We start from the raw sequence: 23,129 nt of genomic DNA, 5'->3' as shown, positions 1-23,129 counted from the left end.
AGTTCTCTCTCCCACTTTCTCACACACACACACCCTCTCACACACTCTCATACACACACACTCACACACACACTCTCCACACACACTGTATCACACATTCTCACACACACACTCACACAGTCTCATACACACACTCATGCACTCTCTCACACACACACTCACACACACTCTTCCCCACACATTGTCCCACACACACTCTCATACACACTCTCCCTCACACAGTCACACATACACTGTCTCACACACACACTCTCCCACTCTCTCTCACACACCTACTCATACACACACAGTCTCTCTCACACACACACAGAATTCGTGGCAGAGTCAGTGAATAGTTACTTGTCAGGGCTAATTCAGGTTGGGCAAAGAGCCCCTCACAGCCATTCCAGCCAGAGTGTGAACCTTACCAGAGACTTTAGAATAAAAGTAGGAATAAAGGTCTCAGATTTTATACATTCTAGTCTTAACTAGGGTACAGAGCCTGTATACCTGAATCTTCTAATAGATCATAAAACCTGACCCACCTGCTGCCAACAATTCATCCTGTTCTCAGGGACCTGCAGGGTGGGCTTATTGGTGGAAACGTGTCCACAGCAAGTTGTAGAAAACTCCTTCCCCCCCTCCCACCACCTGCCTGGAAACTTCAGTATCGGCCATCATCACCCTACTCTTACTCATCCTTCTCCATACCCACAATCTCAAGACTTCCCAGCAAATCAAAACAGGTTCTCTTCTTAAAAGGGCTAAAAATCCTTAATCTTGACCAAAAACCCTTCCATCATCAACGGTACAATGCTACACAATGCCCTCTCCTTAGAGCCTATAGACATTTCTAGAAGGAATGCCACCAGGTCCTATCCCCAAACTAACGTTTCTATCATTAGGCAAGCAAAATAATCTACTGAACTTTGAACATCAAGGAATTTCATTGTATCAGTAATAAAAGCAGACATTCCTTCTGTGTTGCATTAAATTCTTAAAAGTTCAAACATATATTGGGCATAATCAGTAAGAAATAAAGATAAGAAATTTTCAATATTTTCCAGTTATAGGCCTGTAACTATAAAAATGATTGGATATAGCCTAATATGTAAGCTGTTGGTATTAAATTCTATACATTTCATGTGAAATCACTGTGCTGTACCTTTGATATGTTTCCAAAACATCTGTGACTAAGAAATATAAGGACCACTTTATAAATAGTGTGAATCTTATGTTTAAGAGTTAAGTCTCAGGCTTCCCTGGTGGCGCAGTGGTTGAGAGTCCGTCTGACGATGCAGAGGACACGGGTTCGTGTCCCAGTCCGGGAAGATCCCACATGCCGCGGAGCAGCTGGGCCCGTGAGCCATGGCCCCTGAGCCTGCGCATCCGGAGCCTGTGCTCCGCAACGAGAGAGGCCACAGCAGTGAGAGGTCCACGTACCGCAAAAAAAAAAAAAATAAATAAAAAAAATAAAAGAGTTAAGTCTCCATTTTCATGAAATATTTTCCTAGAGCATCATCCACTCCTTCCCCTCTGAACCCAGGAGACGTTTCTCATCTGTATCCTCCTTTTAGCATTCTGTCTTGAATTTCCTGTATACTGCTATTGATATTCTGCATTTATTTGTTAAAAATATTTTTTCTTTGATACCCACAGTCTAAACACTGTACTGGGCACTAGAGATACAATGCGAACAAAGTCACCATGCTTTTGGAGCTTATGTTGCAAAAGCTCTGGTGTGGATAAGAGCCTGCATCAGTTAAGGCAAGAAATGCTAGCCTGTTTTTGTTTTTCTGGGGTTTTTTTCCAGCTTCATTGAGGTATAATTGACAAATCTGTAATATATTTAAAGTATACAATATGGTGATTTGATATGTGTATACATTGTGAAAGGATTCCCCCCATCGAGTTAATTAACACATTCATCCCTCACATTTACTTTTTTTTTTTTTTTTTTGGTGAGAACATTTAAGCTCTAGCAACTCTCAATGAGAGAGTGCAGTGTCATCAACTATAGTCACATTACATGTTAGACCCTTAGACCTTATTCATCTTATAACTGAAAGTTTGAACCCTTTTACCAATTTCTCCCTATTTCCCCCACCCTCAGCCACTGGCAACCACTTTTCTACTCTGTTTCCATGAGTTTGACGTGTTTTTCTGTTTGTTTGTTTGTATTTAAGAGTCCACATATAAGTGATCCCATGCAGTATTTGTCTCTGGCTGGCTGACTTATTTCTAGCATAATACTCTCCAGATTCATCCACGTTGTTGCAAATGGCAGAGTTTCAGTGGCTGTAACACAAAAGGAGTTTTGTTTCTTGCTGACACAGGGTCAGGTGCAGATGTGCAGTAGGGAGATTTCCACGGAGTCATTCAGGGACCTAAGCTCCATTCACCTGGTGGTCCTGATGTCCCCTGGGGGCTCCAAGAAGGGGTTTAGATCCTCTGCCCCAAGTTGGCCAACTCAAGAAGAAAGAGAGACCCTCCACAGGAGGTTTGTGGGGACAGGTCTAGAAGCAGTAAGAACATCCCTTCTATACATTTTCCATGAAAAACTCAGGCCCAGGGCCACACCCAACTCCAAGGGAGGCTGGGAAACATAGTCCAGCTACTGATGCCCAGGAGGCAAAAGAAATGGGTTTTGATGAATATGCAGTGTTTGCTACCAAAGGAACAAGAAAATTCTACAGTGTTTAAGAAATAAATAGTTGATATAATAGAGTAGGGCTGGGGCTAGGGTGAGGTGAGCAAGGCTCCGGCAGTGGAAATGCAGGGAGTCACTCTCTCTCAGGCTTGGGCAAGTACACGCCTTAGATTTGTGCCATAAGTGCCCCTCTTGCCTCACCATATCCTGGCTCTGATAGTTTAACTGCAGAAAATGGAGAGCTAGAGAAATGCATTGCTTTAGATACAGTTATCTGGAAAGGAGCTCGTCACAAAGAGGATGGGAAAAGAGCTTTCTAGCCAGAGTAAGCAGCAGATGCACAGGTCCTGAGACAGGAAAGTTTAGAGTGTTTGAGAAACAGGAAGAGGCCAGTAGGACTGAGATAACAAAAGGAGGGTTGGAGAAATAAAAAGTGCCCAGGTCACACATAGCCTTTCAGTCTGAGTAAGGAGTTTGGGTTTTATTTCAGGTATAATGGAAATCCACTAAAGCATTTATGTGGCAGAATCAAATGCTCCAGCTTTTGTTTTATAAGCAATTGCTCTGACTGTCCTTTGGAGAATGGGTTGCAGGGAGATCAGTTGGAAGGATACCAGTGTGGTTTGGAAGGGAGATGGTGATAACCTGGTCTACAAAATGGCAATAGATGCAGAAGAAGAAGGATTCAAAATATACTGGAGAGAAGTATAGAAATCATAGGTATTGATGAGGAAAAAAAGGAATAAAGATTTATGGAACTAAGTGGATATTAATGTTATATGAAGCCAGAGGGGAATGAAAGAGAATGTTTTTTCTATTTAAATAGTGAGCTTCTTGAGGGTAAGGGAGATACTTCTTTCTATTCTCAACAGGAATAATCCAACAAGATGTTTTTTAAAATGTAGTATCAAAGGCTCAAGGCAATATGCACACCATCTCCCACCTACAGACTAGGAATCAGTACCATATTCTGGAGAACAACTGGCAATAAGATCAAAAGCCTCACCTCTGCATCTTGGTGGCTAAGAGCATGGCTGAGTCAAAATGCCTAGACTGAAATTCCAGCTTTACCACTTACTAGTTCTTGGTAGTTCTGTGACTTTGGGCAAATTACTTACCCTCCTGTGCCTCAGATTATTCATTTATAAAATGGGAAGAAAAATACAGCCTACCTCACAAGGTCATTTGAGAATTAAATAATATGTAGCACAAAGAACTATGATTGGCACATAGTAAGTGCTCAATAAATGTAATGATTAAAGTATATTAATTATTATATCTAGTTCTGTGAATGATTCCTAAGGAAAAGAGATGTGGGAAAAGATGTACAATACAAGGAGGTTCATAGCAGCATTATTAATAATACTGAAAACTTAAGGGCTTCCCTGGTGGTGCAGTGGCTGAGAGTCCACCTGCCGATGCAGGGGACACAGGTTCGTGCCCCGGTCCGGGAAGATCCCACGTGCCGCGGAGCGGCTGGGCCCGTGAGACATGGCCACTGAGCCTGTGCGTCCGGAGCCTGTGCTCCGCAACGGGAGAGGCCACAACACTGACAGGCCCGCGTACCGCAAAAAAAAAAATTAAATAAAAAAAAAAATAATAATACTGAAAACTTAATATTGAGATGTTTATCTGCCCAATGATAAGGAAATGGATTTTAAAATGTCATGGTAAACAATGACTTATGAAGCAGACATATCATTAAAATAGGTACGAATATGTGCTTTATGATGTATTAAGTTTTAAAACCTTATATTTATGTACAAGGGGTGGAAATATCTAGAAGGATAAAAACCAAAATGCTAACAGTGGTTACTGCTGAGTGGGAAGATTATTGGTAGTTTTGTTTTCTTCATTGTTTTGTTCTCTATTTTCCAAATTTTCAACAATAAATAAATGTTGGAATTATATCCATAAAAAATTCTGCAGTTAGTGGTTTTTAAACCAATGACTTATATGAACACAGTGCAAAGTCTTTACCACTTACTTCCAAGACAAAACACCTAAATATCTCGGCAAGATGAAGGTTTATTACCAAAGTATATTTCAAAACTAGATGAAAAAAATGGGACATGAACTACTGGCCCTAATTAGTGGATATAGCTCATTTGTTTTCTTACTTAAAAATGTACAGGTTGAAGGAGGGAAAAATCATTCTCAAGAATCATTAGTAGAAGCAGCTAGGTGCCTTGCCAGTTCTCTTTCCCTGACTTGCAAGATAACCAGTTTCTTTAGGTCACAATACTTTCTGCTCTTTTAAAAACACTGCAGGGGTTCCCTGGTGGTGCAGTGGTTGAGAGTCCACCTGCCGATGCAGGGGACACGGGTTCGTGCCCCGGTCTGGGAAGATCCCACATGCCGCGGAGCGGCTGGGCCCGTGAGCCATGGCCGCTGAGCCTGCGCGTCCGGAGCCTGTTCTCCGCAGCGGGAGAGGGCACAGCAGTGAGAGGCCCGCGTACCGCAAAAAAAAAAAAAAAAAAAAAAAAAAAAAAAAAAAATCTACTGCCAAGGCACTTTACTTCTAAGAAGAGCACACACCTACCAGGTTGTATTTCTCTAGCAACAGGTTTGTTTTCATGAGCCATGCACTAAATGTGTTTATATTCGAAACTTCTAGCATGCTCTTATCTACTTCTCCCAACAGACATTTGTGTGAATTAAACTTTCAACTTCATTAAATAATAAAATTATTAAATGTAGATGTTATAGATATCTTTCAACAGGTGAAACAAATATCAACGGTAACTTAATTAGTAGCAATGAGCTAGGGTTTTAAATGGATAAAGATTTCTGTAATTAGCAAGAACTACCTGCAGAATAAGTAGGAGGAATTTTTTTTTTTTTTTTACAACTTTTACTGCCACTTTTGCACTGAAGACATAACCTCTAGACCCTTTCTTCATATGCCTTCAAGTTAAAGACCACACAGCTAAAACCGAGCCATTGACGGGTGCGGGGTACACATTCTAAGCGGCAGGCTGCCATTCAGGTCAAGCTTTGAGGAAACTTTAATCCTTCTCAGGTGACGCTACTTTTATTCTACAACATCCAGTTGATCTCCTCAAATATTTTCCTTCCTCCCCTCCCTAAGCCTTCCAGAGTGTTTAAGTAGCACAAAGTACTGTTTTTCTACCCAATGAGTGTCAGATTACACTAGGCTGAAGCTACTGTATGTTCACTCAGTAGCTTCTCTGAAAGCTGTTAACAGAAAACATTATCAGAAGATGTCTAATAGAATTCAGGTTTTCAGAAGGTTTGCATTTCATTCCTGTTAGCATAAGCCAAAAAAAGAGTTTTTTAATGTCATTCTACCACTAATGTTTCAGTAAGCAGAAACTGCTGGAAGACTTCACCTCCTCCATCTGACAGGCCATGGCTTGACACAAATCAAAGTTGACCCACTGGCCAGCCAAACATGCATCAACTCATTACTCTGAAAATTACTCTGCAATTAAAGAGGAAGAATTAAGTGTATTGCCTGCTCTCTAAGAACTGTTTCATAGTTAACAAAATATCTATGGTTGAAAAGGAACAGTTCTTTTTTTATTGAAGAATTTCAGCTAATAATTGTGGAAGGAATAAAAATAGAAAAAAACTATTTTATAACCCCTAAAGAAACTGATGATTCAAAGATATCAATGGAAGAAGCCATTACATGAAAGGTTAATGGGAACCTCAAAATGGAGGAATCAGGCTGTTACCACATGAACCCACTGGCTAACCTTAGCATCCCTAAGAAAATGGGATGTTGTGTGCTTCCTGATGTGTTGTAACATGAAATGCACAGCAACACCTGTGAAGCGTTCTAGCCAAAAGAGTTGAACCTGAATGTAATCAAACCTTCAAGGAGAGCTTCCAGTTTACGAAAACATGGAGGATAGAGGAAGTCAAATGACCCCCACAAGGGAGCAAAAGGAAAAATCCAGAATGTCAGATATTCTGTAGAAAACTGACCTGATCTTTTCAATAAGTCAGTGGCATGGAAAACTGGGTGGGAAGGAAGTACTGCTCTAGAATCAAAGGAACTTGAGGGACATACCAACCAAGTACAATGAGTGGGTGTTACATCAATGCTGATTCATTCGTATCAGCTGTATAAAGATACTGTTGAGGCAAGTGATGAAGTTTAATGACATACTGATTATGAGGTGTTACCAAGAAGTAAGCAATTTTGTTAGGTATGTTAATGGCATCTGGTTTGGTAAGAAAATGTCTGTATTTGTAAGAAATGCATTCAGAAATAGATAAGGTAAAATGATGTAACATCTGAGATTTGCTTTATAACACATAACAATAAAAACTTAAGAAGAATATAAAGAATAGATGAAACTAGTGTGATGAAATCTCAATATTTGTTCAATCTGGGTGATAGGCAGTCATTATGCTACCCTCTCTGCTTTTGTGTATGTTTGAAATTTATCACATTTAAAATGTGAGAACATTTAAAAGTATGCCCTTACCAGCCCTTTATTTATAGCACACAAGTATGAACAGATCCAGCTCCCTGGCAATGCAAACATTAGATACTACTCAGTACCAGAGGGAACTAATTTAAGATACCTCTAACACCAGAAGCAACTGTACACTAGACCATGTTGATATTTGAGTAATTACTTCACAAACATTACTTCATAAAGGATGCTAACAGCTCTTGGAGTTCTGTAAACTTCAGAAGGAAGCCAGTTAAACAGAATTTTTACCTTTAGCTGAAGAAGTCAATTTGATTCATGGATTTATTTAAAAATGTAATCAACACACTCAGGTGATTCTTTGGATTCGTGCAATTTCATGGAACTTCAGGGGCAGGAAGGAATTTGAGAGTCCGATTCCAAAACCTATATGCTTATAAACCATGTCTAAAGCATCCCCCCACAGGGCCACTGTGTGCACAAGTCCAAGGGGTGTCATTAATATCATGCTTTATGTGCAGTACACAATCTGAGCGGCTATGTACAGTGCTCTACTAGTTATTATACTTCTATTGCCATTACTTTTTCTTTTAATACGATTATTTTTATGGTATCATTAATAATAATAATACTTATTACACAGAGTTGTGAAAATGAGGATTTAAAGAACCTACAGGTCTGCCACAGGTTAGGACTTACGGGTTGAATTGTGCCCCCCAAAATATACACTGAAGTCTAATTCTCAGTACCTGTGAATGTGAGTTTATTTTGAAATAGTGTCTGTAGCTGAAATTAAGTTAACATGGGGTCACTGGTGTGGGCCTTAATCCAATATAAGCAGTATTCTTATAAGAAGAGATGAGAGACCATCACAGAGGGATGACAGCCGTGTGAAGATGAAGACAGAGATTGGAGTTAGGCTGCCACAAAGTAAGGAACATCTGGGGTCCCCAGAAGCTGGAAGCGGCAAGAAAGGATCCTCCCCTATAGTCTCAGAGGGAGTATAGACATGCTGACACCTTAATTTTGGACTTCTAGACTCCAGAACTGTGAGAAAATTAATTTCTATTCTTTTAAGCTATCCAGTTTGTGGTACTTTGTTACAACAGTCCTAGGAAATCAATACAGTATTATGTGTGCTGCAAATGCACTTCTGAAAGTAATGATATCTAGAACAAACCACTGGTGTGGGCTGAGGACCTTCATCTGCCTCATTCTTTAATCTAGGTAAATATTTCTCTTAATGTAGCCAACTTCTTTTTGCAACTATATCACATTGTCACCTCAAAAATCAGTGGTAACGCCTTGTCTCCAACATCCTATTCGTCCATAGTTGGTTCCTTGATCTTAAGATCTAAATTCTGCATTTTTTTCCAGCTAGTGGGAAGCAGCTGCATAACACAGGGAGATCAGCTCGGTGCTTTGTGACCACCTAGAGGGATGGGATTGGGAGGGTGGAAGGGAGACGCAAGAGGGGAGGATATGGGGATATATGTATATGTATAGCTGATTCACTTTGTTATACAGCAGAAACTAACACACCATTGTAAAGCCATTATACTCCAATAAAGATGTTTAAAAAAAAGATTTCATTCACAAATTCATCCTGCCATTCCCAGCCATTGGGATCCTTTTGTAACGTCAACCGACCTTTTAAATGTCCTCTTCTACTTCATATTATGCAAAAATGTGGATGGCATGCCCATCTGTTTTCAACCTAATCATTAAGAAAATATTGTTCCAAACTAGGCTGAAGAGAGGGTCCTTTACTATGCCAGAGGCTTCCTGCAAAGTGCACATCAATCCATTACTCACCACTCTGTCAAATGTAATTCAAGTAAGTAACAGAAGATGATATATGTTCATTTCTCTACCTGTTCCAAAAGAATTTTTAACCCTATTATGCTTTCATAGGTGCAAAGTATTATCATTAATGAATTTTTTTCCAATGCTTCTTTATCTTCCAGTCTAGTAACCCCATTAAAGAGAGCAAAGTATTTGTATGGCATAACCCATGCTGGTTATAGTTGCATTGAAATCTGACCTTCTTATAATGAAACATTCTTGAAATTGACATCATGGTCATGTAAGACTTGAGAAATACATCTCTTCTTTTTTAGGAATTCAGATTAGACTTCAATATGTATAATACTGTTTATTACTGAAGTTTAGAATGATGACAGAGGCATGTGATGCAGAATCTAAAGAAGTGATTTTGTTTAGTGTTCTCTATTTAGGAAGGACATTATTTGGGTCTTATAATTTGAGTTGAATAATTGTCAACAAGAATTTCTATTTAAATATTAGATGCCAGATACATTGCAGATGTGCTCATCATGGCTCTTTTGGTGTGAGTGGCCCTTCAAGGTTTCTCTACACTCAATACAGCCACTGGCTTTACAACACTCTTAAGAGATACCCTATGCTGCTGGAAAAGGGCAATTTCCAATGACTCAGGGCATCAAGAAAGGGTCTTTTACATGAGTGGATAGTTTCTTAAATATAAGCCATAATCTTCCTCCCTATGAGCCTCCTTCATTTTGCCTTAATCCCAAGGGAAGAACGAATTACACCCTTTTTCCATGTGACAGGCCTCAAGTCTTGGAAAGGAGTGATCCTGCTCTTTCTTCCTCTCTCTAGGTCCAGACTCTCCTATTTCTTCAAAAGTGTCTCCCAGAATTCAACAAAAAAATGACTACTTGAAGCTTGCCAAAGCCTTTAGAACGGTTATTATTCATTTTGAGTTGCTTTCAAGTCAAAATCATGTTGAGATCACCCACAGCAGCTGCAAAGAACTAATTATTTTTACTTCTACATGAGAGAACAATTAAAGTGCACAAAATTCATAACTTTGGACAATCAATTTTCAAGAGACAATTGTCAAGCTCTGGATCAATTTTCAGGATAGTATTATTCAAAGGGAGAGGGACAAAGAAATCTTTCATAATTGACAGATTCAGTCAAGAATCACATCAGCCAGTACATGACTTATTGATCACCAGGAGTGGTGTGAACGGCTGTCCGAGCTCCACAGCAAACTAACCTCAACCCACTAATCACACTTCTGGGAACCACTGCTGTCCACTACCAAACAACATTTGGTTTTTCAAATTAATCTCCTATGCCTAACAAAGTTTCTCTATAATACTAAGTTGTTGGAAGGATAGTAACCACAAGGTATATTTCACCAGTAGAAGGAACGCTTTGGATAGGACAGCCCTGATTTCTCTCTAAGCATTAGACAGATACCCAGATCCTTGTGTCAACAAAAAAGTTTAATGTTTGCTCTTTCTATTCACTCCACCTACATCTATTCTCTGCCATGTCTTCATATTGACTTAGAGCTCAGAACTAATACCCAGGAGTCCCTGAAAATATACTATAAACCTGACCCTTAAACACAAGTACATACACACACTTCCAAAGAAATGATCCTCTAAAACATCATCAAGAAGAAAGTGTCAAAAATTAGAATTTTAACAAAATATTCTTCCACCTACAAGAACTACCCAGAGGACAAGTCAAAGACTAGGACTGCTTTAATTTATATTTAAGGATGGTAACCTGGGAGCCCCAGGTACAATTCTTCCCATGCCACTGGGATCATTCAGTGCAGAGTCCTCAAAGACCAGTTATAGCAGTGGAACACCTGAGAATAATGAATACCACAGTCACTCTAAAGGGCTATGGGGGGGGTGGCAGAGGGGAAGGGTGTGATGAGCACAGGACACGTCACTTGATCATGGGAATATTAACCCAACTATGACTCAACTTGAAACCTGGTCTACTATCAATACATAGATACATAGGAAGGTTAATGAAGATATGAAGATATAGCACAAATCTCTTCAACATTAAAAGCCAGCCTTTTGTTTGTTTGTTTGTTTTGGAAACGCTGCTCAGCTCACGGGATCTTAGTTTCCCCACCCCAACCAGGGATTGAACCCGGGCCCACACAGTGAAAGCGCCAAGTCCTAACCACGGGACCACCAGGGAATTCCCAAAAGCCAAGAAAGAGACACTAGAACACAGTATGTAAGGTGATCAACAATGAAGGGCCAGAGAATTTTTAAATCCTATGTCAGACATTATTACATGAAGGGAAAAGAGAACCTAAAAAAAATTAAACGAGATTTTCAAGATAAGATCAGACAATTTTTATCATTCTCAAAGTGTTGCAATGTGAGAGATCCATTGAATGAAATGGGTCTCTACATAAAGATTAAAGAATTTGGCAAACAATTGGAAAGTATTAACTTGGAGTCATTTGGTCAACTCCAAATTTTACCAATTGCTTAAATTTTTAGGCATGCACTTTATGGAAAACATTCTTTAAAAAAAAAAGAAAAAAATTAAATTAAATTTAAAAAAAGAAAAACTAATGTTTTCCAAAGTGGCTATAGAAGCTGGAATCCACCTCCCGGTTAACACAATCTCTAGCTTTAATATCTGCCTCACAGATATTAAAACTGTAAGTTTGGTTAAGTCTGCCTTTTGGCGAGAAGGTCTTGTCAAAAGGAGACTAGGGATGAAAACCAGAAATTCTCAGTAAAACTGAAAGCTCTCTTTACTTGTTCTTTTTCCCTCTCTCTCCATGAGGAGGTCAAGTTGTTCACAGCCTCAATCTTACTGGAAAGAGAACAGGTTTCCCACCTGAACCTACAGGGCAGGTCAGAGCAAGGCAAGCACAAAACGTACAAAATTTCAGAGAACAAAGCACGAGGAAAAGAATGCAAAGTGCGCCCTCTATCGCTCTGTGTGTTTTAACTGCTAAGTGGCTGGTTGGATTGCTGAATCCAGTGATAGGTGACAGAGGAAGACCATCACGGTAGAAAAATTCTAAGTGTGCTGGCCCAGCAGCAAGGATCTTTTAGAAGCCTACGTGGCCAGAATTGAGTGCTAAGCCTGGTTCTGACCGGTCTGTGAACTGGCAGTGTGATACATACAAATCCTATTAATGCCAGCACTGCACATCATCAGCGGAAAATTGCAACACTGATTTCTAGAACTTTATATTACTGTTTCATTAATGAGATAAAAATTAGACTATATGAAAAGTTTTAACAGAACCCCTTATTCTGTGTTTATTTTATACTTTTATAAGCTTTTTAGGGAAATAGAATTTAACAACTATTGCCTTTGAGAAAGGTATTATTAGCCAAGTAATTATTTACTGAAATAAGTCTTGAGATAGTGTTTCCAGTGTGTCCTCATATTGTGAATTATACACATGGCAAATGGCTGGAAACCCACACGGAAAATAGACACTTGTTTCCTAAAAGTTTCTGTCAATTTGAAGCAGCCAATTGGCATCATGCTCTTTAACAAGGTCTACCTGCTATTTCTTTAACCAATGCTTCTTAACCTGTTGAAGGAAAGACGAACCATGGCCACTTTAAGACTTCAGTGAAAGCTCTAGATCCTCTCTTTACACGCTAAAAAGAAACAGAAAACATTTTGCATCTAATTTCAGGAGACTCACAAAAACCCTGGCCCCATCTCTGGACCCCAAGTTAAGAAGCCTTGCTCAAAAGAAATGTGCAGAACCAGCTGTTTTATAAGTGCTCTTAATATCCTTCAGCAGGTGATGAAAATCAAATGGTTTTAAGTAAATTGTAAAGGTTTTCCCCAAATGACAAGATAAGGTGGAGAGCTACCTACCATTAGTTTCTCTACATTTTAAGAGTAAAAATAATATTTACTAGCTTTTCTCTAACATTGATTGGCTATGCTGATCATATGATGGTGTTATGATACATAAGTGTATGTACAAAATTCATATATACACATCTACAAACAAACATATTGATACACAAATGCACAAGCACACACCCACAGACACACAGATATTTGTTCTGGCTATGGGAGTACCAGAAATAAAAGAAGTTCCTATAATTCATATGCAAGAACAGTGATAAAAAATTTAGCAACACAAGTATGCAAGTTTTTACCAGATCACACTTATGGTCCTACACCTCAGTTACTCCACCCACTTAGCCTTCGGTTCCTTAATACCAGTTACTTTGGTGGTGTAATTATGAGTTGTAGGAAGTTCTGAGGCTCAGTAAAACTCTGGGTCCAAAGAACTTTTGAATGGGCTCAAAGGTGATTTCTTCTTTTAAAACGAACACTGATGTTCAAAGTGTACTGTGCCCAGGAAAAGCCAATGAATTCGGGAGGGTTGGATTCTAGTTCTAGCTTTCTTCCACTTAAAAATTAGTTTTTTAAATTATACATTTCAGTAAGCAGCTCACCTTCTTTATTAGTTAAACCAGTCTCACCTCCTTCAAAGGGTAGCAAAATGTCAGTGCTCTCCTGGAAGGCACTGTACAAAAAACTATGTAGTCTACTCACACATACAGAAGAACTTGTTCTAAAATACACACATACACATACACACACACACACTTGTGTCTCTCACAGGTATGTCTACACTGCTATATTTATTATTCTAAAGTCATAAATATAAGTTTGAATGTTTGCCTGCACTAATTTATTTATGTTATTAATATGACTGCCTTTTAAGAAGATAAGTGCTACTTTCTTTTTTCTCTAAATAATTATTCATACAGACAAAGTGTTTGGTGATGAAAATCCTTTATTCACCCTTTGTTTAGAAGTATTTTTTAGATATGGGTGACTCCCACAGAGTTTCCCCTCTCCCCTGTCCAAACTCACCCACCATTTGGGATACTCTATCATTCAAATAATAAACAGGTATATGAATACACACACAAGCACTAGTGTACTCTGAAATTCTGAAGATTATCAGAGACTTCAGAATAAGGCTAGGCTGGATGCTTTTATACATCAGTGTTGCTCATCTTTAAACTCTAAAAAGGAATAGTAAATAATCAAATTATACCTAGTATCCTAATTATTCATTCAAACTTCAACTATGCTCAAAGAACTTCGAATTGAAAAAAAAAACATTTCTCATTAAGTCATTAGCATTATTTTAAGGGCAAACAACAAAATCTCATCATCACTGACTTTTTGTTCAGCCACAGATTGTGGAGGAAGTGCTCTAGGTAGCCTGGTTTGGGGAGTATTGAGATGAATATGCCAAAGTTCTTCCCTAGAGGAGCTTAAAATATAGTAAAGATGACACATGTGGCAAAGTAGCCAAAATAAAGGGGGAAGTGAGAGTCCTTTAGGAGTAGCATGAAAAGCTAAGAAAGCTTTTAGGGAAAATTCCAGGAAGGCTTCACAGAAACGGTGACCTTTTATTTAGCTGGGCACCACCACATGCTCGACAACACAAAAACATGAAAACATAATGGTATGCTTGGAAATGAACTCATATGGTGTAGCTTAAGCATACAGTGCTTTCGTGGTGGTGGAAGGTTGGAAACAGGCTGTGGTCAGATGGTAGAGTACCCTTGAATGTAAAGTGAAAGAAGCTGATATTTATTCTGCAGTCAATATGGAGACCTGGGAGGTTTGAGGTTTATTAGCAAAGAAGTAACATGATCAGATCTGTGGATCACATTGAGAAAAATTCAATTTTTTGTAGCATTGTAAAGGATGGAGTGAGGAAGAAGTGGATGATGGGAAATGAGTCAGTGAGGACCTTAGCTAGGATATACCTCTGGGAATGGAGAGTATGGGGTAGATGTAAACAAGATTTCTGATACCCACTAAGACTGAACAAACCAACAAAAGAGACAATAGGAAAGTCAAAGACTACAGCTAGGCTTCCAGCCTTGATGTGCAGAAACCCCTGAACAGAAAAAAAGAAACACAGGAACAGGAACACATTTGGGAGAGGAAGAGTAATTCCATGCATAGAAGAGGAATTGAGTTGTCAAGACTGAATGCGCATGGAATGGAATACCTATCCATATATGAGGGTGCATGAAATGTTTATCCATATGGCAGTAGTTGGGAAATCAGAGAGTAACATAATCTGGAGTTCAAAAAAAAGGGGGATAGAACTGAAGGACTTTACATGGAAAAGGCAGTTGAGGATAAAGGGATGGATAAAATTCCCCAAGGGAAAGAATAAAGGTAAAGAAATAGGAGCCTACACCTACTCTGAATGAGGGGACCAAAGAAGAAAAATGTGCAGAATATGGGAGGTGAAACTAGAGTGCAGGGTCACTAACCAAAGGAAGAGATTTTCTTTGGAAAGGAGTGATAATCTCAGTGACGAGAGGTCTGTCACATTGGCAGGGTTGGCACTGAGGTGAGTAGTGAGTATGGATGACCATTAAGAAAACCCTTTCGATGAAACAGTGGAGGTAGAAGCCAGATTGTGACAGACTGACAAGTGAGTGAATGAAAGCGGATTCTTAGGCAAGACAAGAGAAAGGTTGAAGTCAAGAAAAAGGTTGGAAAGTAAGGTGAGAAAGAAGGAAATGAGGAATTTTAGGATGGGGGGATAGCGGCATGCTTGAAAACAGGGTGACTGGATACAGAAAGGTCCTAGAGGAGAGAAGGATACATGGGGGGGTGGGTCTTGGAAAGAATAAAAACACTGTATCCTTACCCATTCCCTCTCCTAGTCCTCAGCCCCCTCACCTACCCCTGTCCTGCTCTGTTGTCCTGAGAAAAAGATGAAAAATGGGAAAGACAAGTAAAAATCCTTTTTAGTTACAAAAGCCCAATTCTCCATAGTTACACCATGCCCCACCCCACATACCTACACATACACGTACGTATATGCATGTAAGTAGATATGCCTTCCCTATCATATATAATTATATACTACTTATGTACTGTATTAATTAGTACCTTCCATATTTATTCCAGCTAAAATTGTGAAAATGTATAAATATGACATGCAACACTGTATCTAATGGTCAATCCTTGATTGCGGCAGATAATGGGGGAAAAAATAGTGACCATCACGACATTTTGAAAAAAGAAAAATTTAAACTTTATTTTTATCCCAGAGCTTACCACCTCCTTTCAGCAGGGTGGTTCTCAAGTACTCTGTCAAATGATTTATCTGTCATCTATTTCCTGAACTTGGGAGGGGTAAGAGTGCTTATTTCCAGAAAAAAAAAAAAAATTGGTTCAAAAGGCAGTCAGTTGGAGGAAAAGAAGTAAAAAGCCTGGATAATCTATAAACTGCCCAGTTAGTCTCTGAATAAATCAAGACGTAGTTTTGCATTAAGAAATTAGAAGCGTCGGGGCTTCCCTGGTGGCGCAGTGGTTAAGAATCCTCCTGCCAATGCAGGGGACACGGGTTCGATCCCTGTCCGGGAAGATCCCACATGCCACGGAGCAACTAAGCCCATGTGCCACAACTACTGAAACCCGTGCGCCTAGAGCCCGTGCTCCGCAACAAAAGAAACCACAGCAATGAGAAGCCGCGCACCACAACCAAGAGTAGCCCCCGCTCGCAGCAACTAGAAAAAGCCGGCGCACAGCAACGGAAGACCCAACGCAGCCAATAAATAAATAAATAAATAAATTCTATTTAAAAAAAAAATTAGAAGTGTCGTCTCCAACTTGTGATTTCTGTAAACATTGGATTCGACCCATCCTAGATTTATAAACAGATAACGAAAGCCAGAATAAGAGGAAATGTCACCTATTCTGAATCACTTCCAAATTTCAAGAGAGGAATAAGACGTTGGCTGGGGAAATGGCAACTTTCTAACCTCTGTGCACTGGTAAGGTACTGGCCAGGAAAACTCAGAATTATGCTGGAAGAAAAGCCCATTAACAAAAGAACAAAAGAAAAGAAAGAACATATTTATGCTGCAAAGTTAAAACATCACATGAGCTTTTCTGAAACACTCTAAACTTAAAAAAGCAGGCCTACAAATGTACTCCGAAGCTTTTAAGCGTAGGTTAATACGTTCCATGTGCCATTTTGTATTTTGAAAGAATACTGTGAGAAATAAGCTATCATTAAAAGTACTTGTAAAACTTGTAAATATTTCCACATCTACTCATTTGATTTTTTAAAACACTAATTAATTCAGCCCTATAAGGTTTAAGAGGAAATGTAGTGTTTTGTTTTGTTTTGTTGAAACAACCGAAGTTGCCAGTAACATACCACACTATTTGTGATAAACACTTCAGCTTCATGGAAGAAGCCAAATCTAATCATAGGAAAATGAGCGGTTATGGAGAGAGAAGCTGAGGCTTCAGGAGGGAAAAGGCTATGGCGGGAAACACTTGTCATACCACACCCCCTACCATCAGACCACCAGAAACACAATTACATGTCTGGGAGCCTTGCTGCTTTTAAAGAATTTCATCAAGAAGTTTTCATAAATCCCTGGTAAATCTGTGACTGGGCATATCAATAGAATGAAGGAGATATAAAATGAAATCACTACATACTAAGCTCGAGAAATCCCAGAAGACCATAATAAAGTTATGATTTGTCTATCTACCTTTCAGTAATTCGGCCTGAAATGTGGCTTACAACCATTCCAAAAAATAAGACAAATCGAATAACCCAGTTTACCATACAAATAAATCATAAGAGGTCCCAAGACAGATACAGGCCACAGGGGTTAACAGTAGCTAATAATGACTGTTTTTGAAGGGGACTGGAGGGTGAGGGGCCAATGAGTTCTGATTGTTACCACATAGACACAACATGAGTTGTCAATCAGCTTTTCAAAACGTTGGCATGTGTCTCCCCTCTACAAGATATTCATTCTCACTGTTGTGTTTGTGCCTTATTTTCAAATGTATTGCTGCCAGGCCCCAGTAGTGATTATCAAATGCACTTTTATTGTATGATTTTGTTTTCTAAATAAGCAGACAAAAAGACTAGTAGATGGCTAGTGTTGTTTATGATAGTCTCTCCCATACACAGTTTTATCTGACATTCTAGTCTCTAATCCTCTGGCCATATTTTGAAATAAAGCATAAAGTTAAATGATATATTTGCTCTCTATTCCAGACTGGATGCAATTGATTTTAACTGACTAAATTATCTGATCTCTGCCAAGAATTTTATTTCATTAAGAAAATGATATTATAGAGCATCTGAGATCATAGAGCAGACTAAACATAATGCCAAAGGAGTTCTGAGAATGCTCCAGAGTGAAGGTTTGATTATTTGCAGATGGAATATGAAAAAAAGAAAAAGAATCAGATCCCGGGCATTAGCCTAACCAATGCTGGTATCACTGCTGCCGACATCACGGCACAAAGCCAAGAAAATAACTGATCTTCTAAGCCACAACACCTTTTTTTAATGTACTAATCACTTTTCTTCCTAGAAAGTAATACTTAACTGCCACTATCCAAAACAAAGGGAAAGGGGAAATGTTGGTACCACAATAGGCTCTAGCATGTCAACTGTCACTGCTGACATGATTTGGCTAGTAGTCAAGAATTCACCAAGGAACTAATTTAAATCAATCTCCTTTGGGAAAGCCAATTGTTTGGTATGCGCAACAATTGGTGTAGGATCAATCAGTGGACATGAGATCAATTAAAACCAGCTTAAGCCTGTGAAGAGGGACAATTCACACAACCTGAGTTAGATCTCTATTCATCTCAATACTCTCACAATGCAATCCTTAAGCTTCCTTGCAAAGCAGAAAAGCTACTATCACCCTACACTGTCTAGCCAGCACTTTAAGTAGTTCCACTTTTAATTAAAAACACAGTACGCCCTTTGTTGGTACAGATAGTGTGGTCACTTTTAAGGGTTGCAGTTATTTTAGCCAGAAGCTTGAGATTTGGGAAGGGACATCTGTTAAGGAAAACACACACATTTTGATAGAATTTTTTCTTTACAACCTTACCAGTTTACATGTACTTGAAAGCATTTGAATTTTATTAAATGGAAAGGTTTGTCTGGCAAAAGTTACTACTGCACACTTTAGAACTGGGTTTCTAAACGTCAGCACTTGGGGATGTGGTGGTCACTGCCGTGAGATTTTGCTAAAGCAGCTTTGAAACAAATAGGTTTTGCGTCAGATACCTAAGGAGGTATAGGCGGAACTTTGGAGATGGCGCTGCAAAGGAAAGCATGCAGTATCGCCTCTGGCCGCAGGAGTGCTGTAATGTCGTGTTCCACCAAAGAGCATCTCTGCATTAATTTCTACTAAAGCAACATGCTTGATTCTCCCCAATTCAACCACAATGGGGCAGGCAATGTGGATCAGAAAGACATCGCTGAATTAGCAAGTCATCTAATAAACAAGAATTTGGCAAAGGATTTTAGATATTTTGTATTTTGAACATTTTAAAGCACTTTAGTCTTTTCAACCAAATAGGCTGCAGTGTCTACTTGGGGGCAGGGTGTGTGGGGTGTAGGGAAGCCTCTCCAAACACTTTGACCACTTAGACCACAGTGTAATCAAACATTGCCAGCTGTACCGAGTGATACCTGGAAAGAAAATACCGGAGTGGAGAAAGGAGGCAGAGGGGAGGTGAAGCAGATGGAAAGGGACTTTGGCAAGACTGATATCGTATCAAACTTTCATGGCCTCTGCGAAGAAATTCCTCCCTAGTACATTTATTCAGAAAAACTTCTGAAAATGAGCATTTTCCAAATGTCAGAAATGAAAGACAGGGAGAGTAAGAGAAATGAGGGCGAGAGAAAGGGGTATCCTTCTCATAAACCACAGCTCCATGGTGTCAATTGGAGAGCAGAGGCGGCAGAAATCGCACACCACCAAGGTATCCTGAGCTCTGCCCTCTGGCCGGCCAACCTTCAGCCCTGCGGGTAGGTGAGAACAGCTTAACGACGTCCCAAAAAGCTTTGAAAAATTAGGGCGCAGAAAGCTCTCTCCAAAATCTGGATGCAGGACTGGAGATTCCATGAAACGAGTTGTAAATAAACCGCATCACAAGTCGAGCGAGACGTTCATATCCCAGAAAAATCAAAATCTGTTAACCTCAAGACAAATTCTAACTGCGCAAAAGTCCAAACTGCACGACCAAGACGGATAAACTCTAAGGGGCTGCTGTGCACCTTCCGTGAGGCGGTATTGCAAGGTGGGGCTGTGCGTGCTGGGAGCGGGGGTGTTGCGGTTTGCGTTTAAATCCTTCAGCGGACTTAACAGTGTTTAGCAGCCCTTCCCCCTAAAACGCAGTTGGATTAGCTGCAGCCGCAGCAGGACTCGGGGACAGAAACACGGGCGCACTAAATCATCAGGAAATCTAGCTTTCTGAAACCTTTCTAAAGGCTTCCACTCGCCCCCCCCACCCCGCGCAGTGCACACAGGTGGTGGAGAGAAAGGAGGAGGTCAAAAAGCCGCAAGTGAGTTTCACTGAGCGCCGGCACCTCTCTCAGGAGTAGCTGCTTTTGAGGGGAGTGAAGAGAGAGGGCAAAGTCGGGCCTGTCTCCAAAACATCACCCTGCAAGCAAGCGTTCCCCCAAAAAACCTGCGCACGAGTTGCCGCTCAAAGCGCCAAGTTCAGTACGTCGTCCCACCTAGTCTTAGCGTCCAGAAAAAGAAATCAATGTTGCTCTTTTCCTAGAAATGCAGGTCCTCCACATCGACTTGGTACCCCTCCCCAGCTCTCTATCCCATACGCGCGCGCCGACACACACACACACACACCCCAACACACACACGCACGCAGAGGAGTAGGCCGTGTCCAAAGCTATCTGGGGTCAGGACTTGGGGCGCACGTGGGTGGTGAATGTAGAGAAAGATGAGCTTCAGGGAAGATGGTTGAGAGGACTAAAAAGAGAAAAAGACAAAAAGAACAAGAAAAAAAGGATGTCAGGCTTAAAAAAAGAGAGGGAGACCGAAAGAGAGAAGAGTTCAGAAGTAGAAGCTCGGCAGTCAACGTGGGTACGGACCGCACCGCTCAGCCCTGAACTCCCGCAGGACGCCCGGCTCGCCGCGCGTCTCGCTCCGGCTCGCCGCGCCTTCTGAGCACGGAGAAGACAGAGCGTTCGGCAGAGCTCCGGAGACCGGAAAGCGGGGAGCGGTGGCGCTCAATGGCGGGGGGTGGAGGGCACGGTCCTGCCCACCTGAGCCCCTGAGCGAGCGCCGCCACCCGCGCCCCCGACCCCGACCCCACGCGCCTCTGGCAGGGTAGAACCCACCTCTCTTACTGCGTCTCCATCGATTGCCTTGGCAGTGGCTGTAATCCATACAGTTCAGGATGATGAGGGCAAAGGAGAAGAGACGAAACTGCATCTGGGCGGTTGGGCGGGGGAGAGACGCCTCTCAAAGTCGGGGAACTGGAGGGCTCATCCGAGGAGCCGGCGCCGTCTGCGCTGTTGAGGAAGACGCCGAGGGGGAGTCGCCACTAGCCCAGGGGCCTGCACCGGTCAGTTCGGCGCAACCAGCATCTTTCCGCCTTGAACCTGAGAGACGAGGAGGAGAAGCCGGGTGGAGAGAGGCCCAGGGAGGCAGCTGCCTCTTCACGCGTCCCAATTTAAGTAGGGGAGGGAGGCGGGGAAGCGAACCCACTGCCTGGCAGGAGCTGCGGAGCAGCTTAACCCCAAGCGCACAGCTGCCTACAACTTGGAGAGGAAGGTGATTACAATCAGTGAATTAGCAACCTCTGCAGACCTATAGGCTCCGACCCGGGGAAAAGGACTTTGCGCGGGCGCTCCGGAAAAGAAAAGAGCTCCACAGTTCCCGAGGGTGCAGGGTTAAAGGCGCGCTCTTCGGTCCTTTGGTCCCACAGTGGGGTACCCAAGCGCCGTGGTCGCGGTGGCCAGGCGCGGGTCGCCTACCGTGAGCACTTACGTCTCAGGCTGTGCGGCGTGCCTAGGCGCGGAGCTCCATCCAGGGCTCGGAAAGCGAGACGCCTCGCTAGCACGTGGGCTGGGGAAAAGTTTGCCGAGACCCTCCGGGAGCGCGTAGCAGCTCTGGAATCCCGGCGGCTGCCTTGGGTTCGAAGTGCCCGGAGGGTCCTCTGGACTGCCCGCGCCTAGCAGGAGCGCGGCGGGGCGGGGGGGTCCGCAGCCTCTGGGATGCTGCGTCCCCGCCGGTGAGTGCGATCCTACGGCAAGGGTTACGCCCGCTCTCACTCTCTGGGTCCCTGTCCAATTGTGCGGTTTCCAGAGCTCTCTCCACAGCCACTTCACAGCTAAGGTTTCTCCGTTTCCAAGCTGTGGGAGATAGAACGCTCCCGGGAGGCCGAAGGGATGGCGAGCTCACTTTCCGATGGAGATGCAGTCGGGCCGAGGCTCGGGATGCTTCTATAAGTAGGTGGTGCTGTGGTCCAAGGCAACTAAGTCAGGGCTGCCTCGGAGTTCCTGGGTCCTAAAGCCAGAACCTCTCCGGTTTCCCTGAGGTCCTAAAGAGCGCTTACAGCCTCCAGCGAGCCTACCCCCAGGCGAATCCCCTCCCGGCCTTCCTGGAGTGGGTGGCTAAACTGAAGAGTAGCTGAGGTGGAGGCGCCCCCTGACTGTGCTGGCCCGACAGCCCAGCTGTCTTCACCCCCAAGGCGTCTTCTCCGCTGCTCCGGGGTCGACTCCAGCCTCAGCGCCGACCTTCCAGCAGGAAGATCTGACTGACTGATGGCTTCTCGTAAACCTTCCTTTCCGAGCTCCCGGCCGGGACGGCTGCTTCTAAAGTGGCGTTTAAACTTGAGCCGAAAGATGCCACACCTCTGCCACTCTTAAGTTTTACGTCTTGGCTTTGCTTTACAGGAAGATGTTAGCAAGGCTGAAACTAAAACGCGTCTTCGGTTTAGGGAGTAAAAAGAGTATTCCAATACTTTGCTTATCCTTAGAGGTTGTACTTCTTGACTTGTGTCTCCTCCAGAAAAACTTACAAAAACCTTTGATCCCTTTCTTGGAGTACGCTAAAAATTGGGGCCTTGGTTCTTCAAAGAAAAGTTCACTTTCTACTGAAGTATTTCTCATTCATAATCCTCCTCCCTCCCCCATCCTCAAAGTCTCCTGAATTGAACTTTTAGGTGCCTTGAGTTTGGGGAATACTCTGTTTAACAAAGTGTTACACTAAATACACTTACACTATCTGATTTCATTCTGGTGAAATCTTCTGTCCTGAATTCATTACTGTAGGAATGAATGTATTTACCCCTAGGCAAAAGATAAGAATTTATACTGCTAACCATGGCAGTAGGAATGTTTGCAAATATGACCTCAGGTACCATATTATTATGCTAGCATTTTGTATCATTTAAATTTCTTTCTCTATGCCTTCAGTTTCAGAAGATGTTCAGAAGGT

General features: G+C 41.7%; 1 protein-coding gene across 3 annotated transcripts in view; it reads right to left on the bottom strand.

Moving 5' to 3' along the window:
* The window catches only part of RSPO2 (R-spondin 2), a gene marked incomplete at its 5' end in the record, with an annotated part of 157,428 nt that extends 136,309 nt beyond the window's left edge, over window positions 1-21,119 (bottom strand). For 2 of the 3 annotated variants that reach the window (XM_082601537.1, XM_082601538.1), the window contains one exon: window positions 21,026-21,119. In XM_082601537.1, coding sequence (XP_082457663.1) covers window positions 21,026-21,119 — 94 coding nt within the window. Of the gene's footprint in view, window positions 1-21,000 lie in introns of all 3 variants that reach the window. The other variant, XM_082601536.1, reaches the window with a different exon arrangement.
* Between the last annotated feature and the right edge of the window lie 2,010 nt (window positions 21,120-23,129).

Source organism: Mesoplodon mirus (genome assembly GCF_964341445.2).
Source record: "Mesoplodon mirus genome assembly, chromosome: 16".
Classification (NCBI taxonomy): Eukaryota; Metazoa; Chordata; class Mammalia; order Artiodactyla; family Ziphiidae; genus Mesoplodon; species Mesoplodon mirus.
This window is presented reverse-complemented; position numbering and strand designations above follow the sequence as displayed.